General features: G+C 38.8%; 4 protein-coding genes across 4 annotated transcripts; all 4 read right to left on the reverse strand.

Moving 5' to 3' along the window:
* Positions 1–649: 649 nt before the first annotated feature.
* LOC142504765 (hevamine-A-like) lies at positions 650–2,480 on the reverse strand. The gene has a single exon (XM_075617563.1). It carries the CDS (start codon positions 1,636–1,638, stop codon positions 742–744), a length of 897 nt encoding a protein of 298 aa, XP_075473678.1. The 5' UTR covers positions 1,639–2,480; the 3' UTR covers positions 650–741.
* A 299-nt stretch (positions 2,481–2,779) lies between these two features.
* LOC142504766 (uncharacterized) lies at positions 2,780–4,860 on the reverse strand. Its single transcript, XM_075617565.1, has 2 exons — positions 4,295–4,860; positions 2,780–3,580 (listed from the first exon to the last, which is right to left on the reverse strand). Exons 1-2 carry the CDS (start codon positions 4,369–4,371, stop codon positions 3,151–3,153), a joined length of 507 nt encoding a protein of 168 aa, XP_075473680.1. The 5' UTR covers positions 4,372–4,860; the 3' UTR covers positions 2,780–3,150.
* Positions 4,861–5,096: 236 nt separating this feature from the next.
* LOC142504767 (UDP-D-xylose:L-fucose alpha-1,3-D-xylosyltransferase MGP4-like) lies at positions 5,097–7,758 on the reverse strand. Its single transcript, XM_075617566.1, is given in 5 exon segments — positions 5,097–5,745; positions 5,850–6,065; positions 6,249–6,410; positions 7,266–7,592; positions 7,594–7,758. Coding segments are annotated over 5 exon segments (1,077 nt in total). The 5' UTR covers positions 7,756–7,758; the 3' UTR covers positions 5,097–5,535.
* A 2,148-nt stretch (positions 7,759–9,906) lies between these two features.
* Positions 9,907–11,818, reverse strand: LOC142505931 (heavy metal-associated isoprenylated plant protein 39-like). The gene is made up of 3 exons (XM_075619075.1): positions 11,630–11,818; positions 11,174–11,249; positions 9,907–10,452 (listed from the first exon to the last, which is right to left on the reverse strand). The coding sequence occupies exons 1-3, from the start codon at positions 11,633–11,635 to the stop codon at positions 10,058–10,060; spliced, it is 477 nt and encodes a 158-aa protein (XP_075475190.1). The 5' UTR covers positions 11,636–11,818; the 3' UTR covers positions 9,907–10,057.
* Positions 11,819–23,997: the final 12,179 nt, after the last annotated feature.

The raw sequence follows: 23,997 nt of genomic DNA on the forward strand, positions 1-23,997 counted from the left end.
GTCAGGCTTAAATTTAAGCATTGGGCTCTATTCAAGTTTCCAGCCCATTAAAATAACATAGTTAGTTTTCTTTTATATATATATATATATATATATATATATATATATATATAAAGCTTGAGTAGGTCTCTTGTGAGACGGTCTCACGAATTTTTATCTGTGAGACGGGTCAACCCTACCGATATTCACAATAAAAATTAATACTCTTAGCATAAAGAGTAGATCTCTTGTGAGACGGTCTCACGAATCTTTATCTGTGAGACGGGTCAACCCTGCCAATATTCACAATAAAAAGTAATACTCTTAGCATAAAAAGTAATACTTTTTCATGGATGATCCAAATAAGAGATCCGTCTTACAAAATACGACACGTGAGACCGTCTCACACAAGTTTTTGTCTAGCATAAAAAGTAATATTTTTAATGGATAACCCAAATAAAATATTCATCTCACAAAATACGACCCGTGAGACCGTCTCACACAAGTTTTGATCAAAAAGTTTAATTCAACCGTGAGACCACTAACAACATATTAGTCAAATAATGTCCAAGTTATTTAAGTTTCGCACATTCAAAACAATAAATAATATGGTCGTAGTTTAAAAAATAGACAAAATATGGATGATATGCAAGCAACAAGCACAGACAAATGCACTGAAAACTTTAAATTATATTACATAAGCCACTTATATCAATATATGAAAAAAGATCACAGCGATGCGCGCGCGCACATATATATATTCTAGACATGGCTTTTGATAGAAGAGCTGTAACCACTCTCATCATCATAGTATTTGGACCAAAGCATCACTCCTCCATACTTTTTAGACCCTTTAATCTTGGGCAGCACTTTCGAGATCAGATCGGAAACAGGAACGAATCCGGTTCCAGCTGCATCAGGTGCTGCAGGTAAGCCCAAGAAGATCTTGGTTGCAGGAATAGAAGAAGTCCATATTTTCCAAGATTCTTGAAAACTTGTTGCATTTAGAGGATTGAATTGGCAAGGAGGATTATTGTAAAACTGAACCCAAACGTAGTCAAATAAGCCAGTCTTCAAAGCTCCTCCAACCCATTGATCAGGAAACGGGCACTGTGGAGCTGCGGTTAAGTGCACTTTCTTGCCTCTCTTGCTATAGCTTGAAAGATATCTAGCAAGTTCATCCCAATGTTGGCCTGTTCCAGATTCGATATCGAAGTCAACTCCATCCAAAACAGCCTCACCAAGAGGCCGGGACGTTGATTTTCCACCTAAAAAGTTGTTCCAAATGTATGTAGCAAGCTGCCTCGCGTCCTCAGAGGAAACAAGGGAGTATCCACCGGCTCCTCCTCCCATAGACAGCAGAACTTTGATTCCTTTTGCTTGACATGATTTAATATCCGAACTTAAAGCCGTGCATCCGTTGCTGTACGGATCACAATGACCGGCAAGATTGATCATTGGTTTCTGCCCATTTCCGAATGATGCAAGAAAAGCTAAGATCACATATTCATAGTTTCCAGTGGCACAGGTATCAGCGAGTGTACCTTCATTCCCGTTTTGACCCCAGTATATCGCGATTCGTCCGGCTTCCGAACCTGCCACCAGCATTGGCATCAGTAGTGCAAGAAAAGTTGCAATATTAGATTTCTTGGAAGCCATAAAGGTATCGATCTTTAGATTCAAACTCAGTAGATTAATTGAGTTTCTCTGGTGCAGAATTATTGTAGCAGTGCATGCTTCTTATAGTGCAAGAGATCTAGAATATGCTAGTGTACGATTAGCTGATATTTTGTCACAGCCTTTCTGGTAGTGCGCGTGGCTGAAAGGTCACGTATTTTTAATGCACACGGAGTTCAGAAAGAAGCTGAACTTTTTGTGTGTTATAAAAGTGTGTGTGTCTTTTAGCTGCTGTTTGTTTTCTTACATCTAAATTCATTCGAATGATTGTGATTAAAATATAACGGAGTCATTCAACATATATCCAAAGCAGCTATCAGACTTCAATATTTTGCCAATCCAACCGCAAGATCATTCAACTCAAATATTTTTTATTTTTTTTAAATAAAGGCCGGCCAAAATTTTTGAAGGCGAGGTATTTAGATAAGCATTGGTTGACTGGAACTAGTCCATCCAATACAAACCTGATTTTACTTTTTTGAAAATGAAATTAGGAGCTCTTGAATATACAAGCCTACAAGTGTTCTTGTTACTAAACATATATCAGATGCTCGTACTATACCGAGTTATCCGGGTCGTGGTCGTGATTATTAGAAGTCCGATGCGCTTGGTATCGTGGAGCTTAGAGGTGGTGCTCCGACACAGACCATGGTGATATAGGATATCTTAGGGGATGACTGATTATACGGGGAAAAATATCAGTCAAATGACTCAAATATGTACCTTGTAAACTATTTATAGTTATTAAACAAATATTCATTAGTTTATTATCGAAAGTGAATTATCAATATCATGCATGCATTTCATTTGAAATTTAATCTCCATGTATGAAGTATTTTTAGAAAGGTTTTGATTAAGGCACAGGATGCACCAAGAAGGTTTGTGCTCCCCAATGAACTTTCCATGGGCTAAGCGTCCATTCGTCAAGTTTCAGAGCTTGGGTGCACACCTTTACAGAGCCACAAACAACACACTCAAAACAGTGGCATCCAAAATTCACAGGATTTTCTTTTGATGTAACGTTATAAGAGAAAGGGTGAAACATTTAGAAAGTTAAAAGTATGTCCTAAAAGCATGAAATTCATAATTTATTTTACTCGAGACATGCATTATTGAGAAGATATAAGCCAAGGCAGAAAGACTTTAGTATTTACTCAGCTCATACGCCATTCAGGAAATTTACATTACGTAGTATTTATTGAAAGATGACGAGTTTTTAAACTCGAACTGTGTCAGCATCATACAAAATTTGATACAAATTGAAATCCCAGAGCACGATGCTTTGGAAAGGCATCTCAAGATAAGCTGGAGGACACCATTAACAGACGGATCAACATCTACCACAGAGGCACAAGATGTCCCATATAATCCCAGCTCGAATAAGCACTCAAGAAGATGAAAGTTGGAAACTTCAGTTTCTTCTACTGTAATGCTGACAAAAACTCCTATAAGGCAAACAAGCTCTATGTTTCTCATTATCTTTCAGAGCAACACTCATTCACCGGAAATTTCAGTGATAGCACATTTTTTCATCGAGGCTGATGAAAATTCAAAATAAGTGGGCTTTGGGGTCGAGGGGCAGCCTATTGTCTGAATCATCTGCTCCACTCCTAACACTTGAAATTTATGGGGTCCATTTAGAGCAATATTGTGAACTCTGTGCTCATAAATCTTCCCATTTTTGTCTAGCTTGTACTCTGAGGTTCCATCAAACCGGCTACGGCTCTCCCATGGAATTCGTGGGATGCCATGAACAATCCAACGAACCATTATCATGTTCTCCGATGGCTGCCAGACACTTACAATGTCAACCCACAAGGTTTTGAAAAGGATACCTCCATAAAATCTCAACGACCAGAAGATTGACTTGTAGTTTTCTATACCACCAAAAGTGTTGTATGGATCTTTGAACACAATATCATCCCTATGCAATGAAGGAGAAGAATGAAGAATTAGAGAAGTTTAATCTTGTCCTTTCTCATTCACAGTGAGAGTAACAAGTCTCGTGAAATTATATAGCAGAATTAAATCATAACTGAGAAAAACACATCCATATTTCCAATCCTAAGCCCTTTAATATACTCCGAGTGGAATAAACTTATGAAACGTCTTCTCCATATATATTGGTGTTTAATTTCTGGGGGAAACTATACCATAAGGGGTCAATCAAAAACTTTCAATAGGAAACCAACTAATCAAGACTGACAGACGTTTAAATAGCCAATCATCTCTCTATTATTAATCTTTATCCATAGCAGTGTACTCGAACACCCAAAGCTGCATGACAGGAGTGATACACGGATATAAAATTATTGCATATCAGTTTCAAACCACTTAGTCGCCTAAATCAAAGGAATTAAAAGCCAATCATTCCCTTAATTTTACTTCGATATCATGCATTAATCAATAAAATTTCGCATATCAGTCAAATTGGCCATAAAATACTGATCTATACAAAACACATACAGCTTTCAACTCAATCAAATGTATGGATCAACAATAAATGAAGCGAAAATATAAACAAAGGTAAAGTAAACTAGAGAACAGGCAAACAGATGGCCATCATGAGTAACAAACTATTCGATTATGCATATTTTTTTCAAACAAAAGGCATGAAAAAGTTTCTTTAACGTCAAACCTGTATATATCAAAGCTGAGCTCTTTGTGGAAAAGCTCCGGAAATTCCTCTCGGAGGGTCCGAATAGCATAACCCATATTGACATAATAGTTCCGCCTCTCCTCTTCCTCATCCTCACTCTTCCTCGAAGGAAAAGGCGCGGTTTCACTCTGCTTTATCTGAGAGGAGAAAATTCCGTGCAACCACCCGACACTATCCACGTAATTGCCCCTCAAATCCAAAGTCTGAGCAGAACCCTTTTCCAAATCCCTAACACTAGAAAAGACCCTAATCCCAGAATTCCTACTCTTGATACTCTGAGCAATCGATAACTGATTTTCTCGTCTGATTCCAACTGATGAAAATATTTCGGATAGGGGATTAGAAGCGCCATTCTTTAGATATCGGGTAAAGGAAATATATCCAAATTTGTGCGATAATTTTCAAAAGATGGCAATTTTCTTCTCTTCAAAGCTTTAAAAATCGATAATTCTGCGATGCAAATACCGACTGCAAGAGAGAGAAAATGGGGGCGAATCATTCTTGGAAATGGGGTAGGAGGAGAATTTGTAGCGGATAAGTTTGCTTTTTTGGATAATTATTTTATAATAAATTGAACAATTAAAAGCAGGGAACCACTTTATTACAGAATTTTTAAAAATAAATTATTTGATATTTTGGTAAATTTATATATTTTTGTTTATTTAGTTATAAAACCCGTTTAGTTTATTGTTTACAGATATATTTCATAATTTTTTCCCTCTTTTTGAATGTTTTTATTAATATGCCATTCAGACCAATTGCAGAAATGATTCGATGTTGCAGAAAAGAGTCTTGTGCTTCATATACTTTATCTTACAAATATTGGTTTCAAGTTGTGTCTCACACAAATAGATGGACATGTATATGACAAGCAGTGGGGATTCAGCACGCACAGTTTTTGTCCAAAATTACTTACATTACGGTTACATTTAACATAAACCACAAAACTTGTGCATGTTCACAGACAACCACCACCATATATACCAAACTTATGGGCTCCACCAGCGACAGTGCAATGATGAAAAATATATAATCTCATCAACCAACAAAAAAATGAATACCAAAATCAAATAAATCTCATGCCGGATTGACTGACGAACCGCAGAGTTTGATGAGTCCTCTGACTTGGAATCGCAATTTCCAAAATTGCGAAAGAGTGTTTTGTTCCGTGAAACTATTCACATAATCGATTCAGGTTGAAAGGAAAGCCCTCCAACTCATCATAGTATGCCAAGTGGAGACTCAGAGGCATGATCATCCACCAACCAAAGGCCATAATCTTGGAATCGTTTAGTCTTCTTTTCAAAACCAACTATATAGTTGTTATGGATGATAACATGCATCCCCTTGGTTTCTTGTACCCACGTCTTGTTCTTGAAATATAAACCTCCAGTAGGGAAAGCATGTTGAGGAAGCAGGTATAAGTCCACCTAAAGCGATATCACAGATATAATGCACAAGTGAAATAAGGAACCCAGAGCAGCGGACATGACCCATATTTACGCTGTGACAGAAAATCCCATTATATGCCTACCTGCTCAGCAGTTTTATTCAGGGCCCAATTAAAGGCAGGTTGGTCGTTAGCTTTCTTGGCTTTAGACCAAGGTTGAGCCTGAAGTTCTTTGATCCACTTATTCATGACAAGTTTTGCTCCACTGGTGGGGCGCAGATAGATCATGCAGCTGCAAATGTAAGTCCGGCCCTTTTTTCCTGGAGGTGGCAAGTCATGAGAGTGATTCAGAGGCTTCACCTGACATTTCAAAGAGCAGAAAAAAGTAGATCTTTTATCGTTCAATCAGGAGTACAAATTCATGAAAAGAATAAATTCTTCTAGTATCATATTTTAGATTTCAATTGAACCAGACTTTGAGTTACAGATCGATTGGCAATAAATTAAATGATTTAAATTTATAATCAGTTCTAGCTTACTTACATAAGCCATGTCGTCTGTGAAATACACATCATGCTCGCCTTTCAGATAAGGAAACGGATCTGCCAGCCAGACCATGTCAACATCATTGTACATGACATTATAGCCGAGCTCCAGAATTTGCAGAAGATGCCGGGGCCTTCTGGCGGTAAAATTAAAGAAGCCCTGAAATATGAAATCAACCGGGATTATCGACAAGAAAGCACTCACATCTGGTAGTTGCTCATTAGAAGAAGTAGACAAACATTGGTGGAAAATGGCTTACAAGAACAATCCTATAGCATCCATCTTTGAAGTATTTACACCATCCAGTCCACCATACAACAGGTTAAAATTATTCTGTAGCACTCACTTTCTACCAAAACTCAGAAAGGCATCTTAACAAAGGATTGCAGATACTATGTTTGAACAACTTTGTCCAAAAATACTGGCTGCTTAAATCAAACCTTACAAAAACTTATTTGAAGCCAACTCGTGACTAACACTTCAATGGTTGAAGACAAGCCAAGATTCACCGAACCATACACATATAAAATGAACAATGAATTTCCCAACCAACCATATCAGAATTACATCAGCAACTGTTTGCGCTAAAAACAGAAAAATTGTGCAAAAAGCAACATCATATCAAATATCATCTGTCTCAAAGCATCGAAATTCTATAAAGAAAATTCAAATCATTCAAATATGATTCAAAAGATGATCAGTAATTAGCAGCCTAAGCTTAGCAAGTTGCATTAGGCCACTACAAATAGCAACTGCTGAACAATAAGAAATCACACCTATCAGTATACTACTATCCAATTGAAGACAACGATAGAATCCTTAAAATATATTTATTGTAACCGGCATTCTGTACCAATTTTAAGATCATGGATACAAAAACTACAAGCGCCTATAGCTGATAGTGTACCAGACACTTGTCTATGTTAATCCTACAAATAATGCACAAGCTATTCCACAAAAGGCAAAGTGTATCAATCTCCAAATCACTCAAAAATATATATACATATAAACTACCTCCGACCCAAACTTATGTGCAGCCGCCGCATCCAACGCAGGAGGCACTAAAACCGCATGCCCCGGCCACCGCTCATTAACCTTGTAAAGAGTAGCGTAATCCTCCGCAATCACTAAAACCTTGTTCTGCTGCCTCTGCCGCGCAATGCTAATCAACCAATTGCTCAAGAACGGCAAATAAGCCTCACTCACAGCACAAACGATCAAAGTATTATCCTTTGCCACTCGAGCCGCCGCATCGGCCAAGGTGTAGTCATGCCACTTCACGTTTGAGCTCGAATTCAAGGATAAAAAGTTAAATGGCGCCTGAATATAAGGGAATAGTACAGCCGATAACAACCAGCAGAGCGAGGAGGAGGAGCAAGGCGGGACGGCTGAGAAGGGCAGAGGATATGGGTTTATGGTAATTTTGCAGGGATCGAGGGGATAATTGGTGGCGATCCGTAGAAGTGTTCTGATTCGGCCTTTGATGAAGAAATTGTGATGACATTTATTTGTTTTGTACTCTTCCGTTCCAATAAAATTTGAGATTTCTACAGTGTGGAAGCTTTGAATGGACAAACTCCGAACGGCTGGTTCACACACTGACACGCACTACACGGTGTGATCGGATATGTGCTTGAAATAATACAGAGGTGAATTGGAGAAGAAACGGAGATTTCCAATTGGCAATGGGCTGAGAATAAATGGCCAATTGAATTTTATTTTGGGCTGCTTGCATTGGGGTTCTCTTCTTGCTCATTGCCAGCCCAATAATTTCTTGTACTAATCACAAACAAGCTCATTTGATTTGGGTCCAGACAACTTTTAACCCACAAAGTGAATCATCCACACTAGTCAAAATTTCATGGCAAAAACTTGTGTGAGACGGTCTCACGGATCGTATTTTGTAAGACGGATCTCTTATTTGGGTCATCCATGAAAAATATTACTTTTTATGCTAAGAGTGTTATTTTTTATTGTGAATATCGGTAGGGTTGACCCGTCTCAACGATAAATATTTGTGAGACCATCTCACAAAAGAACTACTCAAATTTCATATTGGCTTCAGATTTTATTTTTAACCCAAATAGGTAACAAAGAAGATAATTGGTAGAGCATCGCCATCGTATCTAAAGATTAAAATGGTACGTAAATTAAAGGTGGTTTGCTTTGTTTTGATTTACAATCCATGAATAAATAAATGAACAGAGATCTTCTTTTTATATAAACAAAAAGTAATAAAGGATGCTTCTTGTGCGGTTGGTCATCAAAAGGGAAAGTTCTCAATTATCTACAGCATTGACTAAATTTATTGGGCGATGGAAAAACAGACCAAAACTTAGAAAATATAATGAATTGCTTGAACTCCATGTTTCATTCCAAAAGGGAAAATAATTCATCGAATCACGTTTTCTAAACATTAAAAAAAAAAAACATTTTTCACCAAAGATTAGTAATTTACATTTGCAGCTAGCGTCTTAGGACTTAGGGTGAAAGGTGAGTCGTTGGCAAAAATTTGTGTGACACGGTCTCACGGGTCGTATTTTATGAGACGAGTCTCTTATTTGTGTCATACATAAAAAAGTATTAATTTTTATGCTAAGAGTATTACTTTTTACTGTGAATATTGGTAGGGTTGATTCGTCTCACATATAAAGATTCGTGAGACCGTCTCACAAGAGACCTACTCCAAATTGTTCATGGCGTATGATTTAAGTTTAAACCTGAATTAGTGCGAGTAAATAAGCCGAACTAACTTGCTTATTGTTTTATTAATAAAACTTAAATTATATTTCATATTACAAATGGTTTGACATTAAGGTCATAAATTTGAGGACTCAATTTATAATAAATCTCCTCCTTAATTCAAATAATATATATAATTTCACACTATTTCCATTGACTTCACAAATTGGTGGCATATCTTGTCAATGACTCGATATGATGTGTCACTCTGAAATTTAGATGGCTTTGTCTCCTTCAATTATATTATTATTATTATTGAAAGAGAATCTTATGTCATTATCTTTCACAAAATGCGGACAAAAGAAAAAGATTGATAATAAAAATTTTATAACCTTAAATCTTTTGGGGACCTCAAATCCTCAACCAAGTTTCCATTTTTTCCGTGTATGCCCTACAAAACCGACTATTTTGTACATAAAACCCTTTGTGGAAGTTGGGCCAAAGTTTCACGAAAAGGATACATGGGAGGCTTGAAATCTGTCCAAGTGTTTGTTACGTGAAAATCACCACTTATGTAATCATGGAGTTTGAAACAATACTGGGTCTCTTGTCAGACGGTTTCACGAATCTTTATATGTGATTCACAATAAAAAATAATACTCTTAGCATAAAAAATAATATATTTCCATGGATGACCCAAATAAGATATATGTCTCATAAAATACGATTCATGAGATCGTCTCATACAACTTTTTACCTTGAAACAAAATATCCCCGTTGATAAAGATGCATCATCATTCTAAATTATTTTTATATTAGTATTTTATTCTTATAAATTATAATAAATTAAAATTATGTCTACTTAAGGAAACAAATGGAAAGTATTCCTTCCATTTGCATAACGCCAATAATAAACAAAAGAAAACAAGAATCGTACGCAACTTCGACTTTCCAGCGAAGCATGAGTATACGATACTAAAAACCAAGAATGATTAGCACAGTATTTATAATATGCACACTCCAAATTGAAATTCTTTTAGTACACATCATGCAACAGGATGAAATTTAAATTACTAAATGGTTGAACTGTAGTTGCATCAGCCCGATACCAAACGCAAAATCGCTTACGAGATAGTACAAGCATTTGGATTCTCTTCCATACTGCGGTGGTGCTGCATATAGTAGTATGTGTTCATCGGGGGGTAATACGGTCTGTATGGCATTATTGTGCCGAGGACGGGTTCGGGTTCAGCCTTCTTTTCGCCTTCCTTCTTGGGCTCGTCTTTCTTTGCTTCATCCTTAGGCTCCTCTTTCTTGGCCTCGTCCTTTTTCTCCTCTTTCTTAGCTTCTTCTTTCTTTGGCTCCTCTGGCTTTTTCTCCGGTTCTTTGGCTGGACCAACAGAGATTATGTCAGCCGGCCAATTCTTTTTGCGCAGTTTGCTAACCACGGTCACGGGGTCGACTGTTCCGATTATTATTAGTTTCTTCCCTTTTATGTCGATACTGATTTCATCAATGCCTACAAAAAAGATGCTCCAAAATTTTCTAGTGATGAGCTAGTATCGCATTATATGCAAGATCGAGTGATGGTCGTTCTACAGAAAAGTACAATTATCGGCAGTGTGATTATACTTTGAATTTTAAAACCATACATTACGCCAAACTACGTACAAGTATTCAAATCTATGCCAAGTAGACAATTACATCGGTACGGTCATGAGAAAAATTATTACCACCCAACAACTTATTTATGTCTTCAAGGTACAACATCCGAAGATCATGGGAAACAGATACCAAACTGACGAGATCCAACAGTAATAAATGCAACCAGCACCACACCAAACTTAAAAGTGTGGTGTATAAAACACATGAACAATCAATGCAAGTTTCTCACATTTTTCAAATTTACCGTCAGCATAAGTTGAGATCAACGATTTTGCATAATCTTGCATCATCACGTACAAATTCTAGTTATGGCTGTCAAATTGAGGTTGTTCATACAGACAGACCTATTATATATTACTCAATGCATACAAGCTAACTAAATGAAAATCTTAATAAAGAAAAAACTCGACAAGAACGACCTTTTTCCATAAAGATAACTACCCTTTGTTGAAATAATTAGTGATCAGACGAAGTAAATAAAAAGACATGCTTAGAGATTTGAATGTCAATAGTCAAAACCCAGATTTATATCTACATAAAACAAAAAATAAAGATCTAGAAGACTTTTAAAATACCTGCAAGAGTGGACACAGTCTTCAAAGCCCTTCTCTTGTCTTCCGCATCTGCCAAATCCAACCTCAACACGAATTTCTGCAACAAAATATAAAAACAGATACCAAAAAAGTTTAATTTTTAAATGGACAACAAAACTCCACAATAACAGCAAACAGACAAAAAAAAAGAACTCAAGAAATAACAACACATAACTTTATACGACCGGTAAAAACTAGAAACTATATATAGATTCACAGAATTTCTAGCACGCGAAAAATTTGTCAAGGGAATCGACGATAATGTACACTGCATGACATCAAACCAAAAGATAACAATATTTGATGGGAAAAAAACCATTCTTCTAAACTCTGCAAAGCGTGCACAAAAAAGAAAAATAAAAGAAGAGAAAACCCAAAATAAAACAAAGAAATCCCACGAAGAATCCGAACAGAAAGTGGAGAATAATGCAATCAAACCTTCATTATCTTTGTGGGTTTTTCAGATAATTTTTCTACCTCAGAAATGTAGTTGAGGCCTTGAGGAGCAGGTAGCTCAGAAAAACAAGAGGCTAGAAGCCCCTGTTGTACACAAATAAAGCTTAAGAAGATGGAAAATGAGACCGGGAAGAAATATAAAGACTAACGCCAGAAAACGACAGGAGTAATAGTTATGGCCTCACTAAAAAAGAAGACTATATTATTACCAGAAAATAATATTTTGATAGATTAATTATTGTACTGAAAATATTTTTAGACAAATTAACCAGGCACAATTAACAAGATTTTCGTTTAATTTGTGACAAAAAATATAATTTTTTCCCGTTTATTAAGTTTCTTGATTTTATTATATGTATCTTAATTAACTCATAAATTTTGTATACTTGAATATAGTTTTTTTCTTAAAAAAAAAAACTACATAACACGTAGTCACGTACAAAGCGAGAAGTGTAATAATTTATGCAAAATATAATAATAATAATAATAATAATAATAATAATAATAATAGTAATAATACTCGTCACCCCCACGTAGATAAAACGAGGGTAATCATGAAAAATGATGGATAGTCGTCGGGGGAGTATGGAAATTATTGGTTTTCCGATTTTACCTTTGGTTGATTTTTCATTTTCTTTTATTATTTCACACGTCTTCACCAACCATTTTTCTTTTTTACTACTTTTCCACGGTAATAACAAGAGAATTATCGGATAATTAATGTCTAGATAAAATATTAATGTCAATTATCAAAATATTTTAAAAATACAATCACCATAAACTCATACAATTTACAAAATATCTTATAAATATTACTCCCCAGTAATTATCAAAATATCACGTTTAATATTTATTATGATCTTAATAATAGTAATATATGAAATCGTATATTTGAATATATTAGATTATTCAATATAAGCTATAGGTATAATCATTTCAATAGTTATCCTCCAATAAAATTGAAATAAAATATTATATAGATTTTATATATTTTAATATATACGTATAATTCTGGATTGTCTCTCATATATAATTTCAAAAGCTATGACAGAAATATGGCCGGCCTATGTATATCTCCAGTTAATACTACACAACATAAAGTGGACCACCGAGGCATTCATTTGTTCAGGGGTCCTCTGTATAATTCACTCTTTGTACTGCTTTCTTACACACCACATGCATACTTACGTTACGTACATATATATAAATATGTATATATATTTATATATATATTTATATTTATATCGCCCAAGTTTAAGCAAAACAATGAGGCATATTAATGATCAGTATTTTTATTCATAGGTTGGTTTTGAGTTGAGCTTGAGCTAGATCTAGCAATGTTCAACTCTATTGTTTTGAGATTATTCGAGATCCATATGGAGTGCTCGATTTCGATATTTCGACGTGAAACTCACTTGTGAATTGAGTTGTTCGAGGTTAAGATGAAAAACGTCGTGAACAAACAATTATGACGATGGATTAATATTCAACTTGTATACTCTAGAGAGTATGTGAACCCAAATAAACAGTAGCTCTAGTGTGCTTTGGTATCATTCCATTATTGGAATTTTTTTAAAAAAACGAGAGAATCAAAGTGTGAAATGTAGTACATGTGAACCGATTTGGTGGTCCGTTTTTCGAGCAATAAAGCAAAGGTGATGAAAGTTTTGGGTGGTTGGGTTTGTGACTCGTGAGAATCAGTGGTTTTAATTGTGGCGTATATTTCAGTGCTTTGGTATTCTTCATGCTGACATTGTCTTGGCTTAGTGGTTCGATTTGAGTGCTTTTAACTATAAAATGTCGAAAGAAATTGTCAATTTTTTATTCACGATCGACAGTGACGACCGACCGGTCTGGGATGGATTTAGTCAATATAGACATAGTTTAGTATACATGATAAGATAAACATGTGATATATAATATAAGGATAAGTTAATCATAAATAAAATGTAAGATATTATATTTAATATTTGGTATGATTTTAATAAGATTGATTAAATTTATATATTAGATTGTAATGACAAAATTAACCTTATCATAATAAATTTTATAATTTCAAAGTTGTTACTTAAGTTCATATTTTTTATATGTTCATGCGCCGACGGTGCTTGCATAATTTATTTATTTTTACCGAATTTTATATATACTATAACATGATAATTGAACCCATGATTTTGTGAGTCAAGTTAAATATCAATTTTTAAGATTAATCGAGTGATATTAATAATTTTATTGAGATTTATAAAAATCATTTATATAATTATCTCGAGTTCATTTATATAATTATCATATTATATAATATATAAAAATAAATAAAATTATTTATTTGATTTTAATTTCTACCTAATAGCATAGATTTATAAAAATCATTTATATAATTATCAGCTAGTAATATTAAGTTAAAACTTGATCATATATAGGGTATAAGATTTTCATAAATTGAGGGCAATTAAGTCATTTGTGATTTTTTATCATTAAATTAAAAGTATCACATCTCATAAAATAGATATTTTATATTTTTATAAAATTATTTAGCACGGACCCATGATATTATCACGAGCTTTCTAAAAAGATACCAAACGTGGGATAGGGAGGATTATCTATCAATCCCTCTCTTATCCAGTGTACCAAACTATACCATAAAGACTTGTTTGTCAAGGAAAAATTAGATCCGGATCTGGACATGCCTCTCATCAAAACCCGACAGGTCCGTGTTGAACTCGCAAACCCGTTCAACATTAAACACACTTTTAGTTATATTAAATACACAATAAAAATCTAAATATTATTATATTTATCACAATTAAATCTAAATCATAACATTAAGAATTTAAAACAATGGATGAAAATATTGCGAACGAAAGGTCAAAGGACCTTTATATTTAATATAATATAAAATACTAATATATTATTAGTTATACATAGACGAATCCAATTAAAACCGAATAAGATGTGTTTGATCCTATGCCGGGTTTGCATCTCTATTCGCGATATTTACGAAAATCGAAACCAAGCCCATGGTATATGATTTCGATTGAGATGGATAATTTCCCTTTTTTATTTTGAATAAAGTATTCATAAACGAATAATGGATTCGGCAGGCTTTCGATGCACGGGATGATTAAAGCTTGCAGTGATAAATATACATATTTTTATATATTCTTTTTTTAAAATTTAAGTTAAACGTCACCGTAATGACATAATTTTTTTTTTTTTGAGAAAACAATGATATAATAATTACTACACAATTACAACATTATAATATCAACTTTTAACCAAATGTGCACATATTAATTCCCAATATTTCATTTTTTTTATGGTTTCCGACTAATGTTTCATCTATGAGAACTAATTATATATTTATATTGAGGTAAAAACTTGTGTGAGACGGTCTCACTGGTAGTATTTTGTGAGACAGATATCTTATTTGGGTCATTCATGAAAAAATATTACTTTTTATGCTACGAGTATTACTTTTTAGTGTGAATATCGATAGAGTTAACCCATCTCACATATAAAGATTCGTGAGACTGTCTCACAAGAGACCTACTCTTATATTGATACCTAATTATACATACATGCATGAAGAGATATATGATTTGATTCTACATACCCAAAAGGTTCGCTTGGTGTGTAGGATGTGATAACTGAATTATTGATAATTTGGTTGATAAATGTTTGATAGGATAAGATATTTAATTTGAGATATATATAATATCATGTGTGGTGTGAATTCAAGAAGATTGATAAAATCATGACAAATTCATTAATGACCAAAATACCCTTTAATATTTTATTTGAAAATATTTCCCATGTCTATTTAATTATCCCCAAAGCTACTCACTGTTTTCGAAAAAATCGAAAATAGCTTAAAACTTGTAATTTATTAAATTATATCTTCAAATAAGCTACAGATTTATTCGGATCTTTCTTAGAAATGAGGATAAATGAGGAACTACGGTTGTGCACTTTCAATTTCGGATGTACTGTGCGGTGGTCGCTTCTACAGGAAGAAAGAAGGACAATGGAGTGGACCAAACCCACTTGCAATTTTTTAATTGACATTCAGGGTTATTTTGGTCATTTCACTTTCTGAATGTTGGCTGAGCATGGATGTATTCTCCAGGAGACAGTCAAATTTGTCTAACACGTAATCAATGCAACTTAAAAAACGCAAGCAAACAAAATGCTACTAAATAATCCACCCGTAATAACACTTACCAAACTGGGCGTAATTATTTTTGATACTCACGGGAAATTTAGGGTCCGATCCACGCAAGCGTCACTAATCCAGACACGGGCTCCAAAATTACCCTGGGCCTGAAATCACAAATAAGACCGTTAGGAGGGGGCCAGGAGAGTATCCTGGCGTAGCCCCTCCGACGCTCAAGTCAGAGACTGAGGATGTATGGGGGGAGCAGCTAAGGGCGCTGCTGAAAACAATATAGTGAATCCAATAACTGTACACTCAAACCTGGTATTTATAGGAGAATACATGGGCCCTTGATGGGCTTGTCTTCCTTTTGAGCTAGGGATGGGCCAAGGGTAATGGGCCCATCCATGGGGTATCACCAGTCTCCCCTCCCGAGTCGAACTGAATCGTAGGTTCAAAGTTCGATTAGATGTGTTGTCCTCGGGTCACCGGGTACGAGTTGTGTATTTTCTTCCGGTCGTTTGTCAGTCTCCAAAGATTTGGAAACAAATTAAATCATATCGCAATCTTGTTATAGTTTTCTCTTCAATTCGTTCACCAGCTCTCCCCCCCAATGCCCGAGTCCTCGCCTCGCTACCCTCGCCGAAACCCCATTCAAGCTCGCCCAGCCCCACGAATCCAAGCGCCCAGCCCCGTGCGCCGCGCTTCGCCATCCTCCCGCTCGCCCTGCCGAGCTCGCCCAGCCGAGCCCCCTGCCCCTCGTCTCCTGCCGAGCGCCCATCCGAGCCCCTCGCTCGCCCAGGCACCCAGCCCCGCGCGTCGCGCCTCGCCATCCTCCCGCTCGCCCTGCTGGGTGCCACGCTCGCCCCTCGCCCAGGCCCACACGCCCGCCTCGCCTGCCTCGCCGTCTCCCTGCCCAGCCGAGCTCGCCCAAGCCCACGCGCCAGCTCCTCGCCACGCTCGCCCCTCGCCCCCTCGCCTGCCAGCACCTCGCCCAAGCTTCGCCCTCGCCACCTCGCCCCCTCGCCTAAGCTCGCCCAGCCGAGCTCCCACGCTCGCCTAGCCAAGCACTCGCCCTCGTCGAGCGCCACGCTCGCCCAGCCAAGCTCTCGCCCGGCGCCCCCAGCATGCCTGCTCGCCCAGCCAAGCTCTCGCCCGGCGCCCCCAGCACGCCTGCTCACCCAGCCAAGCGCTCGTCCCCTCCGAGCGCCACGCTCGCCCAGCCAAGCGCTCGCCCGGCGCCCCTAGCACGCCTCACGCCGCTCCACCCTCGCCCAAGTGCGCCTGCTCGTCCAGCGCCCCCCATCTCGCCTCGCACACCCGCTCAGCCCGCAGCCACTCGCTCGCCTCTTCACGCTCGCCCAACGCATCGAGCGCTCGTCCAGTACGTTGAGAATTTTGATATATTCCCTTGCGAATGGTTGTGTGATTTCTGAAAAAATTATGGGGGCGTTGCCCCCACACCCCCACGACCTGACCGGGCAGGTCGATCCCCGTAAACTCTGCTCCCCGTAAACATCTTTTGTTATCGACTAACCAAATAAATTTTTCTCTTCCCAAACTTTGCTCCTCTGCTAGGCGATGTCTTAGCAGGAAAATAAAAACTCAACATCTCCACCCTCTAACTCCTCTGCTAGGTGACACCTTAGCAGGAAAATAAATTTAATTCTCCTCATCCACTCTTCTCCTCTGCTAGGCGATGCCTTAGCAGGAAAATAACATTTTTCTCCTCCCAAACTCCGCTCCTCTGCTAGGTGATGCCTTAGCAGGAAAATAAAAATTCACTACCCCCACCCTCTAGCTTCTCTGCTAAGCCGGGTCTTAGCAGGAAAATAAAATTCAACTCCTCCATCTAACTCCTCTGCTAGGTGATACCTTAGCAGGAAAATTTAAATTCAACACCTCCACCCTCTAACTCCTCTGCTAGGCCGGGCCCTAGCAGGAAAATAAAATTCAACTCCTCCATCTAATTCCTCTGCTAGGTGATACCTTAGCAGGAAAATAAAATCAACACCTCCATCCTCTAACTCCTCTGCTAAGCCAGCTAAGTCGGGCCTTAGCAGGAAAATAAAATCAACACCTCCATCCTCTAACTCCTCTGCTAGGCGATGCCTTAGCAGGAAAATAAAGTCAACACCTCCACCCTCTAACTCCTCTGCTAAGCCGGGCCTTAGCAGGAAAAATCAAACTCTCACCTCATCATCTCATAACTCCTCTGCTAAGCCGGGCCTTAGCAGGAAAATAAAATCAACACCTCCACCCTCTAACTCCTCTGCTAGGCGATGCCTTAGCAGGAAAATAAAGTCAACACCTCCACCCTCTAACTCCTCTGCTAAGCCGGGCCTTAGCAGGAAAAATCAAACTCTCACCTCATCATCTCATAACTCCTCTGCTAAGCCGGGCCTTAGCAGGAAAATAAAATCAACACCTCCACCCTCTAACTCCTCTGCTAGGCGATGTCTTAGCAGGAAAATAAAGTCAACACCTCCACCCTCTAACTCCTCTGCTAAGCCGGGCCTTAGCAGGAAAAATCAAACTCTCACCTCATCATCTCATAACTCCTCTGCTAAGCCGGGCCTTAGCAGGAAAATAAAATCAACACCTCCACCCTCTAACTCCTCTGCTAGGCGATGCCTTAGCAGGAAAATAAAGTCAACACCTCCACCATCTAACTCCTCTGCTAAGCCGGGCCTTAGCAGGAAAAATCAAACTCTCACCTCATCATCTCATAACTCCTCTGCTAAGCCGGGCCTTAGCATGAAAATAAAATCAACACCTCCACCCTCTAACTCCTCTGCTAGGCGATGCCTTAGCAGGAAAATAAAGTCAACACCTCCACCCTCTAACTCCTCTGCTAAGCCGGGCCTTAGCAGGAAAAATCAAACTCTCACCTCATCATCTCATAACTCCTCTGCTAAGCCGGGCCTTAGCAGGAAAATAAAATCAACACCTCCACCCTCTAACTCCTCTGCTAGGCGATGCCTTAGCAGGAAAATAAAGTCAACACCTCCACCCTCTAACTCCTCTGCTAAGCCGGGCCTTAGCAGGAAAAATCAAACTCTCACCTCATCATCTCATAACTCCTCTGCTAAGCCGGGCCTTAGCAGGAAAATAAAATCAACACCTCCACCCTCTAACTCCTCTGCTAGGCGATGCCTTAGCAGGAAAATAAAGTCAACACCTCCACCCTCTAACTCCTCTGCTAAGCCGGGCCTTAGCAGGAAAAATCAAACTCTCACCTCATCATCTCATAACTCCTCTGCTAAGCCGGGCCTTAGCAGGAAAATAAAATCAACACCTCCACCCTCTAACTCCTCTGCTAGGCGATGCCTTAGCAGGAAAATAAAGTCAACACCTCCACCCTCTAACTCCTCTGCTAAGCCGGGCCTTAGCAGGAAAAATCAAACTCTCACCTCATCATCTCATAACTCCTCTGCTAAGCCGGGCCTTAGCATGAAAATAAAATCAACACCTCCACCCTCTAACTCCTCTGCTAGGCGATGCCTTAGCAGGAAAATAAAGTCAACACCTCCACCCTCTAACTCCTCTGCTAAGCCGGGCCTTAGCAGGAAAAATCAAACTCTCACCTCATCATCTCATAACTCCTCTGCTAAGCCGGGCCTTAGCAGGAAAATAAAATCAACACCTCCACCCTCTAACTCCTCCGCTAGGCGATGCCTTAGCAGGAAAATAAAGTCAACACCTCCACCCTCTAACTTCTCTGCTAAGCCGGGCCTTAGCAGGAAAATAAAGTTAACACCTCCACCCTCTAACTCCTCTGCTAAGCCGGGCCTTAGCAGGAAAATAAAGTCAACACCTCCACCCTCTAACTCCTCTGCTAAGCCGGGCCTTAGCAGGAAAAATCAAACTCTCACCTCATCATCTCATAACTCCTCTGCTAAACCGGGCCTTAGCAGGAAAATAAAATTCAACGCCCCCACCCTCTAACTCCTCTGCTAAGCCGGGCCTTAGCAGGAAAATAAAAATTCTTCTCTTCCACTCTGCTCCTCTCATCGCCGACTCTGCTCCTCTGCTAGGCGATGCCTTAGCAGGAAAATAAATATTCTCCACCTCAGCCTCTACTCCTCTGCTAGGCGATGCCTTAGCAGGAAAAATTTAACTTTTCTCCCCCCCACTCTTCTCCTCTACTAGGCGCAGCCTAAGCAGGTAAAATAAAATTCATATAATCCTCCTAATACAAGAACAACCACGAACTTAATATAAGAACTTGGCTTTATTAAATATCAACTGATAACGTAAGACAAATTCAGGAACGAAATACATCAAAAATGAAGTAAAGATGTTCTCTAAGGTGGTAAGCGTTCCCATGCCTCTTTAGAGCCTTACCCAGCGCATTCTCCAACTTTCCTCTCAGCTCCTCTTGTACCTCCACAGGACAAAGTTACCCATTTTGAAGCTTCTCCGAATGACTCTACAACTGCAAGACTGAGCTCAAGCTTCCATGCGAATGCTCGTGACTTCTCTTTTCTTCTTCCTTCACGATTCTCTCATAACAACGACGTGCGACTTTTTGGTCCCCGCACAGGACTCCAACTCCTCTTCCCACAGGAAACTTAAGCTTCTGATGATAACTGGAAGCTACTGCTCTAAAATCCTTCAGGGCTGGTCGTCCTAGAATTCCACTATACGCTGACTGGGTATCTACTACAGTGAAGGCTATCACCTTTGTTACCCGCCGAGGATCAGTCCCCAAGGATAGGGGAAGAACAATCTGACCCAAAGGCAAGATGACGTGTTCTGCAAACCCATACAGCGGGGTGGATACCGGCTCAAACTCAAATCCTCTCATCTTCATTTGATCCAACGTGCTCTTGAACAAGACGTTCACGGAGCTTCCATTATCAATAAATATCCTTGCCACATCATAATTGGCAATGGTGGCCGTCACCACCAAGGCATCGTTATGTGGAGTCACAACGCCCCGGAGGTCTTCCGGCCCAAAGCTGATGACGGGGTCTTGTGGTAAGTCTGCACCACTATATATCTCAAAGTTCTCCAATTTTCTCCCATGTGCTTTCCGAGCTCGCCCAGAGTCTCCATCAGTAGCACCCCCCGAGATCATATGAATCATTCCTCTCGTAGGGTGGTTATCCTCATTCATTCCCCTCCTCGGTTCCACGAGCTCCTGAGGGACATCTTGACATCCACCTTCCCCTCTCTGCTCACCCATCCTCTGATTTATCCATGGAGGGCCTTGACCACGCCTAGGAGGCGAGCGAGACCTTTGTCGACTCCTTAATGAGGATCCTTCTCGTCTATCCCGTGAAGATAATCTAGCACTGTACCCAACCCTTCGCGACTTCTCCCACCTCCCCGCGGGCTCCCTCACCTCCATCACCTCGTCCCGACTCCTATCTAGGGGAACATGGGATGAGAATTGTCTTCTACTACTAGTTCTGTCTTCCTCTCTTTCCCCCGCACCCCTCTTCCTTCCTCCTTTCTCCGCTCCCTCAACTCTACTTCCTCCGGGCCGGCTCTCCATCCTTCTGTACCGTTGGGCATCTTCCAAGTTTACATATTTCTCAGCTCGAGCCAACAGATCATCATAGCTCAACGGAGGCTTCTTGACCAACGACTTGAAAAACTCCCCTCCCCTCAGTCCTTGTGTGAAGGCACTTATCATGATGTCAGGGGTAGCCGCTGGTATTTCCAGCGCTGCACTGTTGAAACGCTGGACAAATTCTCGCAAAGTTTCATTCTCTTGCTGTTTCATCACGAACAGGGTCAAATAATTTTTCTGGTGCCTCTTGCTGCTGGCAAATCTGTGCAAGAAAGCTGTAGCAAAATCGTCAAAAGACTGTATGGAGTTGGGCTGCAGGGTATTAAACCATTGCTGGGCTGACCTCACCAACGTGCCCAGGAACACCCTGCACCTGACTCCATCTGAATATTGATGTAACATGGCCGCATTCTCAAATCTCCCCAAGTGTTCCTCGGGGTCAGTATGTCCATCGTACTCTCCCACATTCGACTGTCGAAAAGTTGGAGGAAGTTCTTCTTCTAAAATGGCTAGTGAAAAGGGACTTCCTCTCTTGGGTGCCGGTGCTCTGCTTCCCAACTGCTGCCTCAACATCTGTATCTCCCTCCACATCTCCTCCATCTCCGGATTCTCCTCACTTGGGAGGGGTCGCGTCTCCTCCACCCTACTCTGACTGCCCTTCACATTCTCCTCTCGCTCCTGGCGAGCGGCCGACTCTTCTGCAAACATAGACTCTTGATTTTTCTTCATGGCCTCATCCACTGTTCGAGTGATAAATTGGCCTAGCTGTTCCAGGGTCAAGTTTCCCACATTCTCATTGGGATGGGTTTGCTCGACCCTCGTCTCGTGGATGGGCTGCTCAGTTCTGGCCTCTTGACGAGGTTGTTCATGTCTCGTCTCAAGATGCGGTTGTTCTTGTCTTGTCTCAACATGAGATTGTTCGGGTCCCCTCTGAGGACGCGATGATGCCGAGGTAACTCTTCTACTTCCTTTCTTGCCTACCATCTCTACGTCTCAACTCAAGTGTTCCCACAGACGGCGCCAAGTGATACTCACGGGAAATTTAGGGTCCGATCCACGCAAGCGTCACTAATCCAGACACGGGCTCCAAAATTACCCTGGGCCTGAAATCACAAATAAGACCGTTAGGAGGGGGCCAGGAGAGTATCCTGGCGTAGCCCCTCCGACGCTCAAGTCAGAGACTGAGGATGTATGGGGGGAGCAGCTAAGGGCGCTGCTGAAAACAATATAGTGAATCCAATAACTGTACACTCAAACCTGGTATTTATAGGAGAATACATGGGCCCTTGATGGGCTTGTCTTCCTTTTGAGCTAGGGATGGGCCAAGGGTAATGGGCCCATCCATGGGGTATCAATTTTGATCCAGACCTTTTTTTATATAATATCTTTTATAGTTTGTAACTGAGTTAGAATTAAAATTGACAATGAGATGGGTTTCACATTAAACTCGGCTCATGCGAGACTTGTTTAAATTCGGTTAAATGAGTTGTAGGGCAGTCTAAACCCGATTGATAAAGCGTCTCACAACTCACACCATTTCAGGTTCCTCTTGCGGGAAAAACTTCATCCATAACGCCGACCTTAGTTCACAAAGTTGTTAACTTATTATTAAAATATAATGATTTGAATATAATTTTGATTATATGTATTTTTGGATTTTTTTAATGAGAAATTGATTATTCTAGTCTATTTCAAAGTCATAATTTTAAAAATGGACTTCTTTATTACACATTTTGCATTATGTCTTATTCAATTAAAAAATCCTAAAATACTCTTTTTCTATTAACACACATGTTTCATTTTCGTGATTCATTTGTTTAATTATCTATTATTTCTCTTTAAGAGTTTATTTAACATTTGTTCTGTTTTATTTAATTTATAATATATTAATTTTTTTAATACTACTTACTTATATCAATAAACATATTTTAATAAAATTATGAATTGTTAATTTGAATTAGTGCATACGAAACCACCAAAGTTATAATATTTTAATTACGATTGTTGCTCATTTAAAATAATATAAACAAAATCATCAATCACCATGGTTATGAAACGTAATAATTACATCAATGTGAGTTTGTACAAATATAAACAAAAAATCTGATGGTCTCAATTAAGTCTCTGCTTTATTCCATGCTAACAGTTTATCAGTCTGGACAACAAATCTTCGAAAAAATAAAATACATAAAAATGATACTCGACAAAAGAGTTATCTCAAATTATCAACATTCTATGTCCAAATGCATGGAATTCATAAGATTATTCGAGAAATTGCGAAAATCAAATAAAGAGTTTGAGATAAAGAAATTGATGGTGAATAGAGTTTAAATGATGGGGGATATCTATGTAATTTGATATGATAAAAAGACTATTTTGGTAAATTAATTTAATTGAAGACTAAAATTGATTATAGTAATTGTGTGAAGTCTATTTAAAAAAATCTCCCTTTTATTATTGTATATTTACAAAAATAAAAAACGCAAATATTTAACTATTTGCGGTTCCCCAACCCAGATTGTTCCCACCGGGTTTTAGGACATCGCTTGTTGAAATCCAATTTTTCATAGCAAAAGAGATCTTGAGATTGACCAAACCCATATTCATATTCTAAATAGTTAGTTTTAGAAACAATTATTATTATTTTCGCTCAAGGAATTTGTTAAAATTTGTTTT

Source organism: Primulina tabacum, chromosome 10 (assembly GCF_025594145.1).
Source record: "Primulina tabacum isolate GXHZ01 chromosome 10, ASM2559414v2, whole genome shotgun sequence".
Classification (NCBI taxonomy): Eukaryota; Viridiplantae; Streptophyta; class Magnoliopsida; order Lamiales; family Gesneriaceae; genus Primulina; species Primulina tabacum.

Coding starts and splice junctions, on each gene's coding strand:
- LOC142504765 (XM_075617563.1), bottom strand. CDS start 1,638: ATGGCTTCCAAGAAATCTAATATTGCAACTTTTCTTGCACTACTGATG.
- LOC142504766 (XM_075617565.1), bottom strand. CDS start 4,371: ATGGGTTATGCTATTCGGACCCTCCGAGAGGAATTTCCGGAGCTTTTC. Junction 3,581..4,294: donor CTCAGCTTTGATATATACAG/GTTTGACGTTAA, acceptor TTCATTGCATAG/GGATGATATTGTGTTCAAAG.
- LOC142505931 (XM_075619075.1), bottom strand. Junction 10,453..11,173: donor GACTGTGTCCACTCTTGCAG/GTATTTTAAAAG, acceptor TCTTTTTTGTAG/GCATTGATGAAATCAGTATC.